Genomic DNA, 22,620 nt, shown 5'->3' with positions numbered 1-22,620 from the left:
AAAAAAATGCCAACAGCTTCTATTTATTGAAGCATACTTACTACATGTCCAGTACCTCGTACAGTGTATAATATGCTATCCCTAACCCAGTGGTTCTCAACCAGGAGAAATCTTGCCCCCAGGGGACATTTGGCCATGTCTGGAGACATTTATGACCACCACAACAGGGATGGCACCAGCAGGTAAAGGCCAGAGATACTGCTAAATATCCTACAATATGTAAGATGCCCCCCCACAACAAAAAATTATCTAACCCAAAATGTTGATCATGACAAGACTGAGAAATACTAAATCCACGTAGCAATTCTTCAAGGAAGGTGTTAATAGGCCAATACAAACCAGAGGCTTAGCAAATTTAAAATGCTCAGTAAGCGGGGTTGGGACAGGAATTCAGATCTTACAGAGCCCCTGCTGTATATATTCCTCCTTATCTTAAGCTTTCTTTTTAAACTGAATTCATGCAGAAAACCCTAAAGATGTATTAAAACATATTTGAAGTGAATTTTCAGTATTTCCTAACTTTCCAAATGTCACATGGGAAAAATAAACTTTTTACTGTTAGAAACAAAAAAAAAAGTTACTTGTCCATATTACCTCCAATTGTATTATTTAAAACCTCAGTATCATGTATATCCATAAGTAAATGCTTATCCATGTGCAAAGAAACATGAACAGAAATCAAGGAACTGAGCAAGATTGTCATCTTTGGGTAGGGCTGAAACTAGACAGTGGAAGGACAAGGATGGTGAGAAGACTGTCAACTGGGTATCATTTTATGATTCCTGGTTTGTAATAAGATGCATGCATTGTCTATTCAAAATTCAACAAGCCCTCCACTCTGTACATTTCATCTTCACCAAAACTTCAATGATGGCTTTGAGTGTTTGCAAGCTAAATAACTGGTGGATATCAAACACACTCAGAGAACTGAACTGGTGAATAACTGGACTCATCATAGCCCAATCTGTTGACTGGAAAACCTCTATCCAGAGTTATTTTTTTTCCTCTGCTAAATACTGAAGGCCTCACTCCTCCACAAACAGTCTAATTAAAATTTCAATCTGGAGCCACTCTGGCAGGTATCTACTACATACCAGATAAACTAAAAGTAGTTTAGTATGGGTGGAGAATAAAGTACAAAGGGTGAGACGAATTCATCATCAGAAGAGCCAAGAGCAATCACTCCCCGAACATGGCGGAAGGGTAAATGTCAAGGCCAAGCAGGCAAGGGCTGGATCATGAGCAGATGGTGATACTGATGCCAGGCTGAGGAACAAGAGTCTTACCATTTTCCACAGCCAGAAAAATATCCTTCAGAGTAGGAAAATAGCTGCTTTGTTTAGTTGTCAGGATCTTAACCATTTTGAGGACAATAGGTGCCTGAAGCTAAGGAAAAAAAAAAAACTTTAATAAATATAAACTTGATTACTAAATACATGCATTCTGTAATAAAATATTTAAATTCTATTTCACTCACAAGTGATTCAGTATTTAACACTCAAAATGATATCTGGTTTCAAGTTGAAAATAATTTTTAAAATACATTGTTTTCTTAGCCTTGTATTTGATTTTGCATTTAACTTTTTAAATTTGGATATATATTATTATATGTGATAGTTATAACTGAGTGTCAACTTGATTGGATTGAAGGATGCAAAGTATTGTTCCTGGGTGTGTCTGTGAGGGTGTTGCCAAAGGAGATTAACATTTTGAGTCAATGGGCTGGGAGAGGCAGACTCATCCTCAATCTGGGTGGGCACCATCTAATCAGCTGCCACAGCGGCAAGAATAGAGCAGGCAGGCAGAAGATGGAAAAGCAGAACTGCTGAGTCTTCTGGCCTTCATCTTTCTCCCATGCTGGATGCTTCCTGCTCTCAAAGATCAGAATCCAAGTTCTTCAGCTTTTGGACTCTTGGACTTACACCAGTGGTTTGCCAGGGGCTCTTGGGCCTTTGGCGACCGACTGAAGGCTGCACTGTGAGCTTCCCTACTTTTGAGGTTTTGGGACTCAGACTGATTCACCACTGGCTTCCTTGCTCCTCAACTTACAGGCGGCCTATTGTAGAAGTTTACCTTGTGATCCTTGTGAGTCCATTAATTCTCCTTAATAAACTCCCTTTCCTATATACATATATCCTATTAGTTGTATCCTTCCAGAGAACCTAATACATTATATATGTAAAATACTGATTTTTCCATATGAAATTTGTTTCAGAAAATCTCCAAAACCCATGTGAATGGATGCCTTAACTTTTAGAACCTTAAGTCAGGCCGGGCGCGGTGGCTCAAGCCTGTAATCCCAGCACTTTGGGAGGCCGAGACGGGTGGATCACGAGGTCAGGAGATCGAGACCATCCTGGCTAATACGGTGAAACCCCGACTCTACTAAAAAAAAAATACAAAAAACCAGCCGGGCGACGAGGCGGGCGCCTGTAGTCCTAGCTACTCGGGAGGCTGAGACAGGAGAATGGCGTCAACCCGGGAGGCGGAGCTTGCAGTGAGCTGAGAGCCGGCCACTGCACTCCAGCCTGGGAGGCAGAGCAAGACTCCGTCTCAAAAAAAAAAAAAAGAACCTTAAGTCATTTGTATGGCAAGCACCCAGCAGAGGAACCGAAGTTAGTCCTTCCGTAGCTGTGTCTCTCTACCAAGCAAGACCTCACTCCTTCCCAAATCAATTAAGTTGACTAATTACATTTTCCAGTCTTCAACATTTCCCTGGGGAAGTACTGCTTTTCCAGGGTAGCACAATATTTCCAATAATCTCAAATGCTGTCAAAATATTCTCCTAAAGGCAAAGTTACTTTAATGTCAAAAGTGCATACCATACATACAGAACTCTGGATTAAGAAAAGAGGGCAGACCAGTAAATTATACAGTGTGTTAAACCTTTAAAACTATTGGTCATTGCTGCTCAGGAGACTTTGCTAATTTAATTTACAATTTCTAGGGCTATCTACTTACTTGATCATAAATGCATGATAGATTTTCTCTCCTCATCATCCAGAAATCTAGCTCTGCTTGAGGAGACAAGTGAAGACCATTCAACAAAGGCTGCACTGCATCTCTTCCTGTAATTTCTTGGATTTGACGTGACCATTCAATAACCACAGATTCGATTGCATGAAGTATTATCCTTTCATTTGACTGTGGTGGCCTACAAACACTAAAATAAAATAATTCAAAGATGAATCATTTTATCCAAAGACACAGATTTTAAAAGTTATTTTAGGCATCCATAAACTAGTTTCCTAAAAATAAATTCTTCAAAATCCATTATGTTTATGGTCTTGAGTTGTGGGGTTATGTTATTCTGTCATTGACATGTCTCTAACCCCAAAAAACACTGTTAAAGAATTATATCCTCAAAACCCATTTTACTAAAGGAACACTGCTATTGGCATGGCAATTACTATAGTTTGCTTTTTGTATAATTTGCTTTTTAAAAGCGTACTTTGAAAGGAAATAATACACATGGTGTTTCTACACTTATTTTAAAAATATGATGTAGTTGTAATTCTCTATTTTCTAATGAATTTGCTAGGGGTGTGATATTAAATGGGTATGCTGACTTTCCATTTTATTTTATTATTTGATTTTATTTGTAGAGATGAAATCTCACTATGTTGCCCAGACTAGTCTTGAACTCCTGGTCTCAAGCAACCCTCCCATCTCGGCCTCCAAACTGCTGGGATTACAGTCCTGAGCCACCATGCTGGCCTGGCACTCCATTGTAATATCCTGGATGTACTGTACTGTTACATACTTGTTCTCTGAATAATTCTGATCCAGATCAATCTTTTCTGCAACAGTGGGAATTGGTAGAAGAGTTCTTCTAGACATTTTGCCCCTAAAAATATACATCTTATTTTTCATGACTTCTATGTGATATTCCATATCTTGTGAAGTAAAACAGGACCAGGACTTATGGTTGTTCTTATTAGAAAGAACTGGCACTAAAATCTAGAGAAAGAGAAACATTGTTAAAAGCAGTTAAATTAATTTACAGAAAATGTATTCCTTCAAAGGTTTTCTTGTCATACAAAATTGGCAACAAAACCGCCCAATTTCATAAATATCATCCAATAATATGAAATCTACAAAGAGAGGACAAAGTCAGTGACCCATTTAGACTTAATCAATTGACATAAATTCTGTCAAAGTGGAATTAGCATACTGCCTGTTCATTCACTTACCCATTTATCAAACATTTGTGGAGGTTCCCAATAACTCAAACACTACATGAAATAAGCAGCCATGTCAAGTAAGTAAACTGCCCTCATAATGCAAACTGAGCACACTGGCAGGCACATTAATGAAAACAATCTTTCTGAATCATATGGAAGCTAGAAGTAAATTAATCTTCTCAAGCCCTGGGTGGTATCCCAGAGGATTAAAGTTTGGATAGTCAGAAACATGTTTATTCAGCCACATGGACCTTATTCAGAACTTCTTCCACTATGAAACAGGAAACATCAATGAAACTATGTGAAAACTCTCAAAAAGCATTTTTTCCATTTCCAGAGTCTGGAATATATTATGTAATCAATAAGAGAATGCTGCATTAATGAAGTTGGTCTCTTCTTGCGTTCCCTTGAAGTATCCATTTTAAACTTTTTTTTCATTTTTCTTATATACAATCTATATGTAATCTGACCAGTTTATAAACATTTTACTATAAAACTTGAATGAGCCAAAATGCTCAGAAAATGTTTATTCTACCTTTTTAGAGTTTAGTTTGATGATACAATCTTCTAGTTAACTAAAAACAAGCTGAAAATTCACTTTCATTTTTGAATGGTGTTGAAACAAATATCTCCAAATGTTGTTATTATTATCTTTTCCTGCTTAGCACCCATTACATGTCAAGCTAGTAATACAGAAATTAGTACAAAATAGTCCCCGCCCTCAGTGAGCTCAGTAGGTGAGATCCTGGAACTGTGACGCTCAAGATAAGATGTGCCATGATTATACAGAATGAGACCACCACTTCTCCTGTTGTCCTTCCCAGCTTTTTCCCATCTCCCCTTTCCCCTAGTTTATAAGACAGGAGAAGGGGGAGAAAGCAAAAAGTTGGAAAGAAACAGAAGATAAATAGCTAGACGACCTTGGCACCACCACCTGGCCGTGGTCATTAAAATAATAATAATATTAACTCCTGACCAAAACTACTAGTGTTATCTGTAAATTCCAGACATTGTATGAGAAAGCACTGCAAAACTTTTTGTTCTGTTAGCTGATGCATGTAGCCCCCCGTTACATTTTCCACGCTTGCTTGATTTATCATGACCCTTTTACATGGATCCCTTAAAGTTGTAAGCCTTTAAAAAGGCCAAGTATTTCTTCTTCAGGGAGCTCGGCTCTTAAGACGCAAGTCTGCCGACACTCCCGGCCGAATAAAAGCCTCTTCCTTCTTTAATCCGGTGTCTGAGGAGTTTTGTCTGCGGCTCGTCCTGCTACAATCAGAGGTATGTCTAGGATGCATATGAAAACATGGGAGAAATATGTGCCTCTGGGAGAGAATGGTTTTAAGAAAGATTTGCCAGAAAAGTCATTACTTGGTTTGAATCTTTAAGATGAAAGAACAGGGCAAGGCAGTTGTTATGATGTGAATATATATGTCCTCTGAAAATTCATATATTGAAATCCTAACCCCCAAAACGATGGTATTAGGAGGTGGCATGTTTGGGAGGTGATTAATCCTGAGGGCCCAGTCCTCATGAATGGGATTAGTGTCCCTATAAAATAGGCCCAACAGAGCTTGTTCGCTCCTTCCACCATGTGAAGAAATAGCTAGAAGGGGCCATCTATAAACCATGAAGCAGCCTTCAGACACCTGAATTTACTACTGCCTTGATTTTGAACTTCCAGCTCCAGAACTGTGAGAAATAAATGTCCAGTGTTTATACCCCACCGAGTCTGTGGTATTTTGTGATAGTAACCTGAACAAAGTAAGACAACAAGTATTCCAGAAATCAGAACACTGATAAAATCATGGGCACTCAGGAAGTATGGTGCTTGTAGGAAACCACCAGTGTGACCACCCTGGAAATAGAGCCAGCACCCCTGAGAGAAATGGCAATACTTGGGCTGTGAGGAAGGCAGGGGTAGTTTGTGAAGAACTTTGCAAACAGGCTGAAGAGTTTAGGTTTAAGCAAATTAACACAGGAACAGAAAAACCAAATACTGTATGTTCTCACTTTTTTTTTTTTTTTTTTTTTTTTTTGAGACAGAGTCTCACTTTGTCACTGAGGTTGAAGTGCAGTGGCAAGATCTCGGGTCACCCCAACCTCCATGTCTCCTGGGTTCAAGTGATTCTCCTGCCTCAGCCTCCTGAGTAGCTGGAATTACAAGCATGTGCCACCATGCCCAGCTAATTTTTGTATTTTAGTAGAGACGAGATTTTGCAATGCTGGTCAGGCTGGTTTCAAACTCCTGGCCTCAAGTTATCTGCCCACATTGGCCTCCCAAAGTGGTAGAACTACAGGTGTGAGCCACTGCACATGGCCATCCATGGTCTCACTTATATTAATAACTAGGAGCTAAACATTGAGTACACATGGACACGAAGAAAAGAACAACAGACACTGTGGCCTTCTTGAAGGTGGAGGGTGGGAGGAGGGTAAGGACTAAAGAACTACCTATCAGATACTATGCTGATTACCTGGGTAACAAACTGTCTGTATACCAAACTCCCATGACACACAATTTACCCAGGTAACAAACCAGTACATGTGCCCCTTGAATCTAAGATAAAAATTGGAAAGAAAAAAGAGTATAGATTTGTTGGACTGAACATGCATTACCTACTGGGAGACTGTTTTCTAGATTAAATCACTGACATCAACAGCTTTTTCTAAAAGTCAAGCTGAAAGAAAATTAAAGTTATTCAACATTTCTAATGTACTGGGTACTGTTTCAGACTTCACTCTATTTACTATTCTGAGAAAACATTTTAACCGGTCCATTTTTGAGGCATAATAAATCTAAGTACTGGTAGCCAGCCTGCAGATGTGACAAACTGCACAGCTCATGCACCTAGAAAGTCACAAAAAGTGAACAGAATGTAGAGAATGGGTCAGTCCCTAAAAGGGAAGAAAGTTTCATTGTTGGGAAGTTGAAACTTAAGCGGAGAAAGGGACCAGGGTATAACCTTATAAGGGGAATAATGAAACTTAGGCAGTGTCCGTGAGAATTGTAACCCCATAGTACTCAACTAACGAGGAACTGGGGGAAGAACTTGCATGATAGGAGATAAATGACCTGCTATAAATGCCCCAGGTGTGCCTGACACCCAATCTTGCAAGACCGCCATTAAAAGTCTTGCTTCCACTGTTCTTTGTGTCTCCAAGTCTATTCTTTGGGTTCAGAAGGGTAAATGTGTTTCTCACAAACTTGGGGGCTCGTCTGGGAACTCTGTGCCTGTGTAGAGTAGGACTCCAGCTGAGAGTGGAAACACGTCCCACACAATTTAAGTGGCCTGCTCTGTCCAGGCATCCTGGATCCCTGCAGAGGCCATAAACAAACCCAAGACTGTGATTCAGGAGGCAGTGGAGGCAACACAGGGAGAAAAGCAGACACCACGGCAACCAGGCAACGTCATGCACGAGGCAAGGGAGGAAAATTGAACTATAAGTACTGCCTTGGTGGTTGGGCATTTTCAGAAGTCAAGTGTGTGTGACTAAGATGTAACCTAGATATGAAGCAAGTGCGGAGTTCAAATCCCAATCCGTAGTTCTGTTCTCCCATGAGGGAAATGTCCACAGACAGGCAAAGCAATTGGGGTGTGCAAGAAACCTCCAGTAGCAAGAGGCTGAGTACACAGGGAAAAGCTTGGACACAAAGACTGACCAAAAATGGGATACAGAAATTCTAGGCCTATGGGCCAAAGGAAAGAGAGAGCCAAAGAGACTCCCTCTGACATTCCCCGGGATAGTCCTTTGGGAAGAATGAGGATTGAAGGGACAACCCTTGAATCAGGGACAAGGAAAAGCAAAAAAATGATAAAGTATTGCTGCTTATCTGGCCTAAAGACCCCATTCGTAAGCCTTTGGTCTTTTGGCCTAAGTTTGGCTCAGATAAAAATGGGGTATGCCAAGCTTTAATTCTCTATGTGAATGATAAAACCCCATCCTCACAAGAGGAGATGGGTTACACTCTCTGCTGGATCAAGGAATTAGGCACCATGTTCCCCTTCAAAGAAGAAGAAAAAAAGCCTAGTAAAAAGCTCCTGCCCAGTTAAAAGCCCTGGGACCTCCTATCATCCATATGCCTCCATGTGTCTCACAAAATAGGGGACAGGAAAATCAAGGGGCAGTAGGATGGTTAGGAATAAAGACCTGCAGACCATGGCGGAGTCGAACCAACTGCTCCTTTAAATCCTTATCCAAATTTGAGAAAAGAATTAGAACAGTGTAAGAGGGATATTGAGAACTTCCCTATCCCTTCCACACAGCAGACATCTAGCATATTCCCTCTTACGGAAGTTCCCATAGACAGGGAGAGATTGGCTTTGTAAATGCTCCTCTTACAAGTACTGAAGTTACGAATTTCAAGAAGGAAATGAAACCACTTCTAAAACATCCCCCTGGGTATAGCAAACCAGCTGAAATCAATTCCTAGAACCCAGCTTTTACACCTGGGCTGAAATGATGTCTAGCACAAGTATCCTTTATCATAGGAAAAGAAAGGGGAATGATTAGGAGAGGAGCCATAACCATCTGGGAGAGGTAACAACCCCGTGGGCAAGAAGTCTTACCAGCTGAACAAAAATTTCCAAATGTCAATCGCAAACAAGATAATAATGATCCCAGAGGCCAGGTGTGGGTCATGCCTATAATCCCAGCACGTTGGGAGGCCGAGGTGGGCAGATCACCTGAGGTCTGGGCCTCAAGACCAGCCTAGCCAACATGGCAAAACCTCATATCTACTAAAAAATACAAAAATTAGCCGGGCATGGTGGTATGCACCTGTAATCTCAGCTACTCAGGAGGCTGAGGCACGAGAATCACTTAAACCTGGGAGGTGGAGGTTGCAGTGAGCCGAGATTGCACCACTGCTCTCCAGCTTGGGCAACAGAGTGAGACTCCATCTCAAAAAAAAAAAAAAAAAAAAAAAAAAAAACCCAGAGAACAGACACAAATGCAGAACCTCAGGGAACTAATCATAAAAAAGATAAAAAAGTCCACCACTAGGACACAAAAGGTCTCAAAGGCATTGGAGATTCAACAAAAACCAAGAGGAAACTTCCTCTGCATTCCTGCAGAAGGTCAGAGACTAGATAAGAAAATACTCCAGATTAGATCCAGAGGACCCAGTAGGGCAAGGCCTTTTGAAAGTTTTAATATTCTTACTTTGTAAGAAAGAACTGGCCTGACATTAAAAAAAAAATTACAAAGGACTAATGGATGGAATGAGAAACCATTTGAGAAATTACAAAGGGAGGCTCAGAAGGTCTTTATAAGGAGAGAGGAAGAGAAGCATAAAAAAAAAGTGAAACTCATGGTTCCACTGTGGAAGACATAGTGAAAAAAAAAAAAAGGTTAGATCAAGATCCCCCTTGAAGGATACAAGGAGAATGATAGATTTCAACACAAAGAAAGAAGGGAAATACATGGGAAAACTCCTAAGACTATGAGTGGACGTTACAAGTATGTAAAGCCAGGGCATTTTAAAAGAGAATGTCCTAAATGGAAAAAAGAAATGGGGATCCACCTCATGACTGCTGATGAAGAATGGGGGAGAGTTTCTCTGAGTAGGTCCCACCAGGAACCCTGAATAAATTTGAAGGTGGGACCCGAGAGAGAAGTGACATTTTTGGTTGGTACTGGTGTGAATCACTCCTCCCTAATTCACCAACCAAGGGGTACAGAACTCTCTAAGGAAAAATTGATAGTATCGGGTAAAGGGGAGGGATTTCATGTTCCGATATTCAAGAAAAAATTAGACTGGGACCAAAACAAATTGATCACTCTTATATGTTCCTAAAGCAGAAACTAACAGCCTGGGTCGAAACCTGATTGTGAGATTGGGTTTAGGATTAGGAATAAAGGAAGGACAAATAAAAGTAATAATGGGCCTTCCAAAAGAGGACGAGGAAAGAAAATTAATAACCTCGTGTGGGTTAGAAAAGGCAATGGGGAGGGTTAAAAATCACACCCTTACAAACTAAACTAAAACCAAGAGAAGTGGTTTGCAAAAAAAAAAAAAAAAAAGAAAGAAAAAAAAATCCCGTTTATACTGAAGGAAGAAAATATCTCCAACCAGTAATAAAGGGATTAATGAAAGATGGACTATTAAAACTCTGCATGTCACCCGTACAGTACTCCAGTTCTCTCAGTCAAAAAGTTTAATGGGTCGTTGAGATTGATGCAAGATCTAAGGGCTATGTATCAGACTGTCCAGACCCACCACCCTGTGGTGCCTAACCCCTACACTCTCCTCAGTAAGATATCCTATGAACACAAGTGGTTCAGTGCGGCGGATCTAAAAGATGTATTCTGGGCATGTCTCTAGACTTTAGGAGTAGAGACCTCTTTGCCTTTAAATAGGAAAATTCTATAACTGAGAGAAAATAATGATACCGCTGGACTGTGTTGCCACAAGGTTTTTGTTTTTTTGTTTTTTTTGAGTCTCACTCTGTCACCCAGGCTGGAGTGCAGTGGTGCGATCTCAGCTCACTGCAAGCTCCACCTCCCGAGTTCATGCCATTCTCCTGCCTCAGCCTCCTGAGTAGCTGGGACTACAGGTGCCCGCCACCACCCCCGGCTAATTTTTGTATTTTTTTTTTTTAGTAGAGACGGGGTTGCACCATATTAGCCAGGATGGTCTCGATCTCCTGACCTCGTGATCCACCCACCTTGGCCTCCCAAAGTGCTGGGATTACAGGCATGAGCCACTGCTCCCGGCCTGCTGCACAAGGTTTCATGGAAGTCCCAAACGTATTTGGTCAAATCTTAGAAAAGGTCCTAGAGAAATTCCAACCTTCAAGGGGAACCCAGTTGTTACAACATGTAGAAAATCTTTTAATTTCTGGGGAGAAGAGGGCCAAGGTATCAGAAACCACCATAAGTCTACTTAATTTCCTAGACAAACGGGGACTGCAAGTCTCTAAGAACAAATTGCAGTTTGTAGAAAAAGAAGTTAAATATTTCGGACACCTAATTAGTAAAGGGAAGTGAAGACTAAACCTAGAAAGAATATCGGCAATAATGGGTCTGCCTTTGCCTAAGACAAAGAGAGAACTCCAAAAGTTTTTACGTTTAACTGGCTACTGTAGTTAATAAATTAACTCATATGCTCAAAAAAGACTCTATTTCAAGTTACTAGAAGAGAAACCCGATCCCTTGCAATGGTCCCAAAGGAAATTCAGGCAGTAAAAAAGCTAAAGCAGACCTTCATTACTGCCCTGGTCCTGGCCCTTCCATCTTTAGAGAAACCATTCCATCTGTTTGTAACAATGGACCAGGGCATGGCCCCTGGGGTGCTCACTCAAACCTGGAGAGAGAGGAGGGAACCTGTTGCTTTTGTCTCCAAGCTTCTTGATCCTGTCTCTCGGGGGCCGCCGGAATATGTGTAAGCAGTGCTGCCACCGCCCTGCTGCTAGGAGAGTGGAAAGTTAACTTTTGGTGGGGCCCTAATAGTAAGCAACCCACACCAAGTCAGGAATATATTAAATCAAAAGCCGGGAGACAGTTTGAACACATTCTCAGACTCTAAAATATGAAGCCATAGTAGTTTAAAAAAAAATGATTTGCTCATAACAAATATTTGCCCAAATCCAGCTGGTTTCCTATGGAGAGGAGAGGAGAAAAAGAGAGACATCAGACCAGAACTGCTTAGATATCATAGAATACCAAACAAATGTTAGACCAAAACTTAGGGAAGCTCCACTACATGATGGGATAAGCCTGTTTGTGGATAGTTCATCCTGAGTGATAGATGGCAAGAGACATAATGGCCATGCTGTCATTGATGGGAATAAACATTCCTTGTGTGAGAAAGGTAGATTACCTAATGGGTGCTCAGCCCAAACCTGTGAATTATGTGGTCTTAACCAGGCCCTAAAGCTCCTTAAAGCCCAAGAAGGCACTGTATATACTGATTCTAAATATGCCTGTGGGATGGTACACACTTTTGGAAAAATCTGGACAGAGTATGGCCTAATAAATAGCACGGGAAAAGAATTGGTACATGGGGAATTGGTCAAACGGTTTTAGAAAGCCTCCTGCTTCCAGCAGAGGTAACCATAGTACATGTAAATGGTCATCAGAAAGGGAACACCATAGAAGCTACAAGAAACAAGCTTGCAGATGGCACTGCTGAGCAAGCCTCCCTGGAGGAAGAAATTAGAAGACTATTTAGTCTGATCCCAGACATCCCTAAGGTAGTATTAAGGCCCCAGTTTACCAGAGAGAAGAAGGAAGAATTAGACAGGATAGGGGTCAAACTGAAGACATCAAATGGGTACTTCTTGATGGGAGAGAAATAAGTAAACTCCATGAGAAAACTAATAACTATATTACACCAAGGGAGTCTTTGGGGAGCCCAGGCACTGTGTGATGCAACACTTAGGAATTATGGGTGTATAGGGATTTATATCCTCGCTAAGTATGTGGAAGTAGTGTAACTTGTCAAAAGACAAACAAAAAGGTGATTAGAAAACAGGCCATGGGAGAAAGACCTCCCAGACTAAGATTATTTGAAAGCATTCAAGTCCAAAGTAGAAAGACTAAAGAATTTACTAGTAATCATAAATCACCTTTCTGGCTAGGTAGAAGCCTTTCCCCTTCCACAGTCACCACTGGGAATGAGGTCAAAATAATATTAAAACAGGTTGTACCTAGATTTGGCCTCATGGAAAATATTAATTCTGATAATGGGAGCCACTTCACCTCAAGGGTGTTAAGGGGACTTATGGAAGGTTTTCGAATTAAATGGGATTATCACACCCCTTGGCATCCCCCTTCCTCTGGAAAGGTAGAAAGAATGAATCAAACTCTCATAAAGCATATCACCAAACTAATCTTAAAAACTAAAATGCCTTGGACCAAATGTCTCCCAATAGCACTCCTTAGGATTAGAACAGCCCCAAGAAAAGACTTGGAATTGTCCCTCTACAAGTTATTATATGAGATCCTGCATTTGGGCACAGCTAGAGATCTCCCTACTATGGAAACCAAGGATCAATTCTTAAGAAATTATATACTGGCCATATACTCCACCCTGTTATCCCTTAGGTTAAGAGGACTTCTGACTCAAACTTCACCTCTTGAGTTCATGGCTCACCACTTCCAGCCTGGCAACTTGGTGCTGATCAAGACTTGGAAAGAAGACAAGCTCCACCTAAACTCGAAAGGTCCCTGTTAAGTGCTCCTGACCACTGAGCTGGCTGTGCAAACAGCTAAACTGGGGTGAACTCACTATACTCAAGTCAAGAGATTGGTTTTTTAAAAAAAAAAGGAGGGAGAAAAAAAAGATCAGTGGAAAGTGCACAGGTCACGTAAGGAACCCTTAAAGTTAACTCTGAGAAAATCCTAAAAAGAAAACATGGGCTGGCCTTATTTTGGAAGTTAATATGGCTGGGATGGGCTACTATACAAAGAGCAGGTCAAAACGGCAACTGGCAGGGGACTCCTCCCTACCCAATCAGGTTGCTAATTAACGTAACCAAGACAGTAGCACCCCAGACTATAAGATTTAATGCCTGCCAGGTTTTACCTTGTGGGAATGTGGAAAATCAGAAACAGTCCTCTCAGGTGGATAAATATCTTTGCCCTGAAACAAACACAGATTACAGTAGAGTATCACCCTGCCCCAGCTGGGATAATATATGGTGGACTACCCAATTTCAGGGTCGGATAGTAAACGTGGGGTGGGTAACTCCAACCTGGAGACCCTTAAAGAATAAATTACATCTGTCCAAGGGCTCCTCATCAAATAACTGCCAGAATTTAAAATGCAATCCTATACTCATCACCATTGATAATCCAGCTGTTCTAAACCAAGAACCAAAAGTAGCATCTCGGTTATATGGATTGGGGCAAATATTACAGGGAAAAACCCCTACGGCAATTTGTGTTCTCAAACTAACACAAAACTCAACCTGCCATTTGCCTGGGACTACTGCAACATCAAACCCTAATAAACACTTTAGTTCACCAAATAATGACCCTAAAAGGGTAAAAATAATTAAGGTAAAAGATTTAAGGCAAATCTTAGAAATCGAGACAGGGTACAGAAATATGAATGCCTGGGTCAAATTTTCGGTACAAGCCCTCAACAAGAGTAGCTGTTATGCGTGTGCGGTAGAACAACTTCAGGCACAGGTAGTTCTGTTTCCTCTAGGATGGAATACCAATCTTAAAGAAATGCACCGTGTGTTGGCTCTATACCAGGACAAGGATGCATGGGGAAATGAGACTTATAAAAGTCTGTCATTGGCCAGGCACGGTGGCTCACACCTGTATTCCCAGCACTTTGGTAGGCCAAGGTGAGTGGATCACTTGAGGTCAAGACCAGCCTGGCCAACATGGTGAAACCCCGTCTCTACTAAAAATACAAAGAATTAGCCAGGCACAGTGGCGAGTGCCTGTAATCCCAGCTACTCAGGAGATTGAGGCAGGAGAATTGCTTGAACCCAGAAGTCAGAGATTGCAGTGAGCCAAGATTGTGCCACTGCACTCCAGCCTGGGCAACAAGAGCAAAATTCTGTTTCAAAAAGAAAAAAAGTCTGTCATTGCTCTTTCCCGCATTGCAGAGGTCAGATCCCAGAGCAATTCCCTCGTTCTCCATAGGGAATATGAACCACTCCTCTTGCCTCTCTAGGCAGGGGGCAAAGTTCAATAAGCCCATGGGAGAACTCTCAATTGTACCCACTTCCTAAACATCACAAGTGAGTCAAGCAATGGCAATTACCCAGGTATCCATATGCCCCAGGCTAATGTCTGGTGGTATTGTGGGAAAGGGAACCTCTGTAAACTCTTACCCTCCAGTTGGATCAGGACTTGTACTTTAGTCCAATTGCCTTCACTCTGGCATTTCCTAAGATACCCAAAAATACACATGGCCACCAAAACTGGAGATATTTGATAAATTCTTTTAATCCCAATATATATGTTAACTCAGTAGCAGTCCTTAGGGGGGTGCCTAATACATTTAAGGCCCAAAACCAAAGGGCTCTGGGTTTAAGTTAGCACTCTTTCGGTGGTCAACTATTAATAAAAATATGGATTAAATTAACTATATCTATTATATTCAACAAAAATTCATCAATTATACTCAGGACGCCCTCAAAGGGGTAGCTAGCCAGTTAAATGCCACCAGCCAAATAGCCTGAGAAAACAGTCTTGCACTAGACATGATACCAGCAGAAAAAGGGGGTGTATGTGTTATGCTGGGTGGGAAGTGTTGTATTTTCATTCCCAAGAATACCGTCCCAGATGGCACCATCACAAAAGCTTTACAAGAACAACCCTAGCCAACAAACTAGCAAAAAGTGCGAAATTAATAACCCATTAAGGGGTTGGGTAGAAGGTTGTTTTAAAATATGAAAAGGTATAATAGGTTCAATCCCTACATCTCTCATAAACGGGGCAGGAGTCTTAACAGCAGTAGGATGTTGTATTCCCCCTGTGTAAGGCAACTAGCATAAAAATTAAAATAGCTATTAATAAACAAATGTGCATAACTTACTAGCGAAATAACCTGTCCTATTAGAAACCAAATTAAACTTGCTCTCCTATAAAGAAAAAAGTAAACAATTTCTAGAGTGATTCAAGAACCAAAAGGGTTTGGATAAAAATAAAGCCAAAGAAAGTAAATAGAAAAGAGGAGGGAATTTGTGAGAAAACATTTTAAATGGTCCGTTTTCAAGCCATGATAAATCTAAGTACTGCAGATACGACAAACCTCATGGCTCATGCACCTAGAAAGTTATGATAAGTGAACAGAATGTAGAAGAGTCAGTCCATAAAAGGGAAGAAAGTTTCGTTATTGGGAAATCAAAACATAAGCGAGGAAGGGGGCCAGGGTATAAACTTACAAGGGGCATAATGAAACTTAGGCAATGTCCAGGAAGATTGTAACCCCATAGTACTCAACCAGTGAGGAACCGGGAGAGGGGCTTATGTGCTAGGAGATAAATTACCTGCTGTAACTGCCCCGGGTGTGCCTGTCTACCAAACACCCGATCTTGCAAGACCGCCATTAAAAGTCTTGCTTCTGCTGTTCTGCCTGTCTCCGAGTCCACTCTTTGGGTTTGGAAGGATAAATGTGTTTCTCACATTATTCTATGACAAAGCCAACTTCTTTTAAAACTTAATGTTTGTATCATGAGCTGTAGATAAAACACTAGGAAATTCTGAGCCACATGCTCTGGAAAGCAATTAGTAACTCAAACAGCTAAAGTATCTCTAGAAATATCATTTAAAGCAAATAGATCTGGGATGTACTTATTAATTACAATAAATTTTATCAAATATATACAAAGTCAGTCAATTAATTTGAGGTTTTGTCTTATTTTAGTTGTAAGTTTGTGTAGTTTTTGCATTTGTAAGAAAAATAAACTTTATGAACCAAAGTAAGGTTAATCAAGCACATATACACCTGTAGATAAAGGAGCAAATGTGCCTTTGCTGTGGATCTCTTTACTTACCTTCTGTTTCTTTTTTTAAACTGTGGGGTTTCCCTTTATGATGGTTCTTAAACCATTCAATACAATTACTGAGGAAAGACTTTCAAAATACAGGAGCCTGGGCCCCTCTAGATTTTTTAAATTGGAATTTCCAAGGATGGGGCCCAGATATTGACTGAGAAGAACCAAATGATCTTTCCTTTATGCCTTGGTAAGCATTCACAATTATTGTTTCTTTTGAAATGTGGGCCAGCGTGATACATAAAGAAATAACCATATGACATTTTAAATACTTTCGCTAAGTATAATTATATAATACAATCTGGTGACAAATAATAACATATGGAAACAAATCATAATGTTGAGGGGCAGGCATACCTTTTTCAGAATGTTATGCAGATCCTGGTACTGAGAAACAGAGTAGAGAAATTTGGAAAATGCTTTTATCTTCTGTTGCCAGACACAGATAGTAGAGCAAGAATCTCATAATGTAACCCTGCCCCTCCAAGTTCCAGTTGATAGTGGTCTAGATTCACATAATGAACCGAAGTCATCAGATTCGGTTCAATTAAAATCTGAGCACTTGTTGCATACCAAAAATTGTTCCTGGCACTGAAGTTAAAAGACTGTCTTCCTAGCACCTCCCTGAAATCAGTTAAAGTCAATTAAATTCAACAGGAGCAAAGGGAAACCCAGGCAGGGTACGGAAGTTAGGGGTGAGAGACTTCGGTTAGTCCAGCAGGAAAACACCTCCCTTGAAAAAGACAGAAGACTCTCAAAAAGTAGAAGAGGTGTGATCATGAGAGTCTGCTAAATAACTAGTAATAAATATGTCAGCAATTTTTCATACCTTAAATACCGGCCTTGGCAGGACTACACTGATTAAAGAGGTCTGATTTAGAAATTGGCCTGGTAGACAGATATCTAACCCAGCAGTTCCCAAAGCTCACTGTACATTAGAATCACCTGGGGATCTTAAACAACTGCTGCCACCTGGCTCCCATTCAGGACGTTCTAAATTAATTGGTGAGGGGTGACACGGGGCATTGTGTTAAAAGCTCCCCCAGGTGATTCTAATGTTCAGCAAAGTTTGAGAGCCGAGATTCTAGTTCCATGGAACCTGGTTATTCGGTAGTTGCTCTTCAAAGCTAGTCCACAAACAAACAGCATCAGCATCAGGTTAGAAATGCAGAACCTCGGGCTCCACTCTAGACTGAATGAACTAGCCTCTTCCACAAAATCCCCAGGCAGTTCTTATGCACATTAAAGTGTCAGTAACATTGGTTGAAGAGTATTTCTCTAATTTAAGAGGAGAAAAAGAAATTTTAAGAACTATTTCTAATACTTTCATCACCTTTTCCCATTATCTGCCATGAGCGAAACTTAGTCTTTAACTGTTAGTTTCTAACAGGTATAAAAAAGAACTGATAATACTCCTTTTCAAAGTATAAATTTGTCTCTACTCTGAATGTGAAGTTTAAAACCTACTGCTAAGGTGCAAGAGCCTATTCAATGTTTTTTATTTGCTTCTATTATCTTGGAAGGAAGAAAGGGAGAGAATGATCCCTGCAACTGCCACCTATTGAATATTAGCATCCGTAAGCATGAGCTCCTTTCAGGAACAGTGTAGATGTTATGACTCCATTCACCCGGCTAGAGACTCCTGGCTTCTACAAGCTTTTCCCGCACCCTCCCCATCCGCTTCCCTTCCCTCCCCATCCTAGCTCTTCTTTTAATTATAAGAGTTGTCCTAAATAATTCCAAATGTCACGGAGATAAGTGAAAGCTTTAAATATTAAAGACAGACCAGTACAGTACCTCATCTAGGAAAGCAGATACATGTCCAAGATACAATGCAGGTAACCCTCCAAATAAAACCACTTGAGAAAAGTCATTCACTCCAATGCTTTCAGTAATCTTCTTGGAAATAAAAACAAGTTTATGGTTTGCATCTCTTGGAATCTAAAACAAGAGCAGGATAATTAGTTCTAGTTCACTGTGTCGTTTTCTTGTTAACGAGCAGGATTTACTATATCCAACTTGTAGCTGTATTGCTAGCAGAAGAAACAAAACCTGGTGTCTTTGCCTGCTCTATGAACAAGGTCCTTCTACCGCTCTTCCCTATTATGCAGAGAGTATACAGTTTTCTTCGTTCTTTTATAATGCTAATTTCACAGCATTACTGGTGTGGAAATATCACCTTTTTAAAGGCATGTCAATTATACCAGATCATTATATATAAAAAAAAATCCTATAACTAAAAACAAATAAGGAGCATGTAGGCATGTAGAATGTTTCAATCCTAATGGGTTTTTATAATCTTCTCTGGTTTGGAAATAAGCCAAACTGAGATAAAGACAAGGCACAAGAGGTTAATTTGTATTTCTATCAAAGAATAGAAATGTATAAACAAAACATGCTAACATTTCCACAACTACTGAGTCATTTCATTGAACATTATAACTATTTAACTTAGGTAATACTAAAGTGTTCTATCGTCTTATCTACTGACAAACTTATTTTTTTTTTAATTACAATTAGAAGAGTACTAAAAGAATTCAAAATTCGCAATACCCTAAGGCAGCCTTCCTGTTTCTCTCTTCTCTGAGATCCTATTTCCGAACTATTATAGTGACCACAACTAGTGATAAAAACTATATAACATGTTAAACTGAGCATGGCGCTATTTAAAAATTGTGAATCTTGCTCCGAACTCACCATACTTGAAAAATACTAAATACAAGTGCTGTACGTTAGGTGATATGTTAACCTTTTAGTGGACAAGTAATCTAAATTCAAAAAGAAAAAGGAAGAAAAAGAGAGGAAAGAAGGAGGGAACTCTCCCCCTAAATGGTCAGTAAACACCCATGTGTGCGAAGACTGCATGGGCATTCCTTAAGGACTCAATGTTTCTCCCTGGGGTGAAGTGTGGTTGGCACGTGGTCAAAATACGTCACAAGTTATATGCGCTCCGCCAAACACCACCTTTTTTAAAGGATGTGACTCCAGGGAGACCCAAGAGCAACTGAAACACAAGTTTTTTGGCACAGAAATCCCACCTTGCGCCTAACACCCAAGCAGCTAAAGAAAGCGCTAGTTTTCTTGCATTATCCTGGTCGAACAGGCTCAATGGGGGATTCTCCGTCAGATACAAACAGCTGAACTAGGAAACTAACCTGAAGCTGCTGAACTCCAGAGTGGGTGCACGTGGGGAGTTCTGAGGGCCTCAGGATGGGGACTTCAAGCCAAGTTTGTTAAAGTGCCCGAGTGAGCGCCCCGCGGGAATGCAAAGGAGCCCGACTGGGCTGTCTCCCCTGGGTAGTTTTGTTGGGTGGGCAGGTCCCCTTGCCCGTCGTCTCTTACCTCCTGGGAAGCCACAAGGGGCCCCGCGGCGGCGACGCTAAACACAAGGCAAGCCGGGTTGGTGCTTTCCAGAAACTCCCCAAGAACCTGCCGGTTGTCCTCGCTTTCCAAATACTGGCTCCATTTCTCCTCCGTGAACCCCAGCATCATCTCCAGGCGGCCGCCGAGGAAGCGCACCCGCGCGTCTTGGGCGAAACTCCTCACTCTCTTGGCCGCCGCCGCCTCCTCGTTCTCCTCCTCCTCCTCCTCGAGCTCCACAGCGCCCACTGCCTCCAGGCCGGCCCCCGACGTTAGGCGAAGGGTCGGGGCTTCTCGGAAGTCTCGCGCCTCCCGGGCTACCACCGGGGCTGCCATTGGGCAACCGTCCGAGGGAACGCGGGGTCGGCTGGCTCCTCACCCGAGACTCTGGGCCAGCCGGAGGTGAATGAGGACACCTCGGGAGGCGCCCACCCTTCTCCGCGGTTGCCGCGAGCGCAGATCCTAGTCTCCCACCTGCTGCTACTTAGCCGCGCCACTTGCGCACAGCGGTAGCCTGGCAGGCCGAGGCGAAGGCCTGGGACAAGCAGCGCGTCCCGTTTCCCGGGGAACGGTGTCCCCGCCCCGGCCCGCTGGGGGCGGAGTGAGCGCACCGCGCCACTGTCCAGTAGACGCCAAGGCCGAGGGGAGCGGCCCTCGGGCTCTAGGTCCCGAACCTGGCAGAGAAGACGCGTGTCCGGGGTCGGTCTGAGCTCCCCCGTGCGCCTGCTCCACTGCCCTCAGGCTCCTTCGCCTACTGGACACTTGATGGGGATCCCAGCATTGGTTAAGTGCTCTGGATGAAGCAATGCTCTCTTGTGCCGAGCTCCGTGCTAAATCTCTTACCTTGACTAGTTGACATAATCTGTAGAAAGCCAAGTCTCTGACTGGTCAGTCTTTGTTTCATGGGCAAGGGACTCAGTTACAAAAATAAGTAGCAGAGAAGTTTTGGGGCTCAAGTTGAAGGCTGTTATTCACCTTTCCCAAGGTGTCCAAATATTACCAGAGAAGCGCCAGTCCTGCAATTCAACTTTCCTAGTTGTGGGAATCCAAGATCAAAGTACTCGAAGTCCTCCTGATTCCCATCCTCAACCTGACACTTACTGGAATGTCCATACACCCAGTAAGAGAACTCACAGTGCCCTTTCGTGATCTCCAAAACGTTCCGAAAATCTATAGATTTATCATTTAATTCAAGAGTAAAAAGGTCAAAGAGGAAAAGCTTCAAATTAAAAACAGTTTCATGATACTGAAATAGGATTTCACTGTGGTCCATTAGTGGCTTTTGTTGAGAATATTATGGAAATTCTAATTATTAAAGTAACCCGAATTTTGAGGAGGAGTCCTCAAACTAAACTTTTAAGTCTCCTTTGTTAATTGTTTATTTCCAACTAAAGTCTTCAACCCCCACCTCTTCCATGGGGGCTACTGAAGGACCGTTGCCCACAATAGTCCATTTAATACCTGAATGTTGATAAACATTTCCAGAAGATGGGGCTTCAAAATTTTTTTTCTTTTCAGGATATTAACTGCCCCTGAAAACCATTTACACATTTCCAGTTATATGATCAGAATCTTGAAATAACACAGGCCCTTGGAAAACTTTGATAATGACTTCTAGCCTGTCAAGGCTGTTTTATATCATCCATGTTAGTCTTTGGGGCTCCCAGTTGCTGGTATACAAGGCTAGCAATCACCAGTTCCTTCTCTCCCCTCTTATATTCCAGCTTCACACCCCTGTACCTTAGAAAACCAGGAATTCTGTAAATAATAGTTGAATTAAATTGGAAGTGAATAACCAGTTTCAAATCTAGCAGGAAAATTGTTTAAATAATGCTAACTTTAAAGTGCAACTTCCAAAAAGTTAAATATGTAACTCAAAATATAGGATGAAGACATGTCAAAGATTTATTTAACTCATAAATGAGGAAAGCAACAAAATGATGTAAGTTCCAAAGACAGTTAGAGAAAGAAATTTAGCAGCATTGGAGAAAGACAGGGTGAGTCAGATTGCTAGGTTCAATACAATACCATTAATGTCATACAGGGCAAAATAATCCTTTGTTTTTTAAAAAATAATTTGTTTTTCTGAAATAAATTACATCTGTAATGAACAAAAATCTGTAAATAAAAATGTAACTTCACAGAGTTTGAGCCTTTGATCAATAGTAGTTAATGAGTCCAAAAAAGATACTTTTCCCTAAATAATTAATAATACTTTCATTGGCCAGTGAAGCAGTGTTTCAATGTGACAATGAATGAATATGCCTTTACCTTGTTCCCAAGTTTTATACATTTGTTCTCAATAATAATAGCTAACATTGATCGAATACCAACTATGTGCCATGTACTGTGCTGAGTTCATTCATTTGTCTAACAAATCTTTATTGAATGCCTACTAAGTGCCAAGCACTGTTCTAGGTGTTGAGAAATATAACAGAAAACAAAACAGATTAAGTTTCTACCCTCATATTGGTGATACAGGCTAGATTCTACTGGATAGAGTGGAGCTATACCAACTGAATTTGCATTCCATTTCTATTTTCTAGGTGCCTGAATTTCCTCACCTGAAATAGGAAAAATAAAATGGTAGATGAGATTATTTTTTAGCA

General features: G+C 41.2%; 1 protein-coding gene across 1 annotated transcript in view; it reads right to left on the bottom strand.

Annotated features, from left to right (window-relative positions):
* Window positions 1-20,347, bottom strand: part of DNAH11 (dynein axonemal heavy chain 11) — a 417,881-nt gene extending 397,534 nt beyond the window's left edge. Inside the window, exons 1-5 of the mRNA XM_030932862.1 lie at window positions 19,994-20,347; window positions 18,449-18,592; window positions 3,764-3,960; window positions 2,962-3,154; window positions 1,287-1,386 (exon numbers count right to left, since the gene is read on the bottom strand). Of these exons, the coding sequence (XP_030788722.1) occupies window positions 1,287-1,386; window positions 2,962-3,154; window positions 3,764-3,960; window positions 18,449-18,592; window positions 19,994-20,347 (988 nt within the window). The remainder of the gene's footprint in view (window positions 1-1,286; window positions 1,387-2,961; window positions 3,155-3,763; window positions 3,961-18,448; window positions 18,593-19,993) is intronic.
* Between the last annotated feature and the right edge of the window lie 2,273 nt (window positions 20,348-22,620).

The sequence above is a fragment of the Rhinopithecus roxellana genome, chromosome 6 (assembly GCF_007565055.1).
Source record: "Rhinopithecus roxellana isolate Shanxi Qingling chromosome 6, ASM756505v1, whole genome shotgun sequence".
In the NCBI taxonomy this organism is placed as follows: domain Eukaryota; kingdom Metazoa; phylum Chordata; class Mammalia; order Primates; family Cercopithecidae; genus Rhinopithecus; species Rhinopithecus roxellana.
This window is presented reverse-complemented; position numbering and strand designations above follow the sequence as displayed.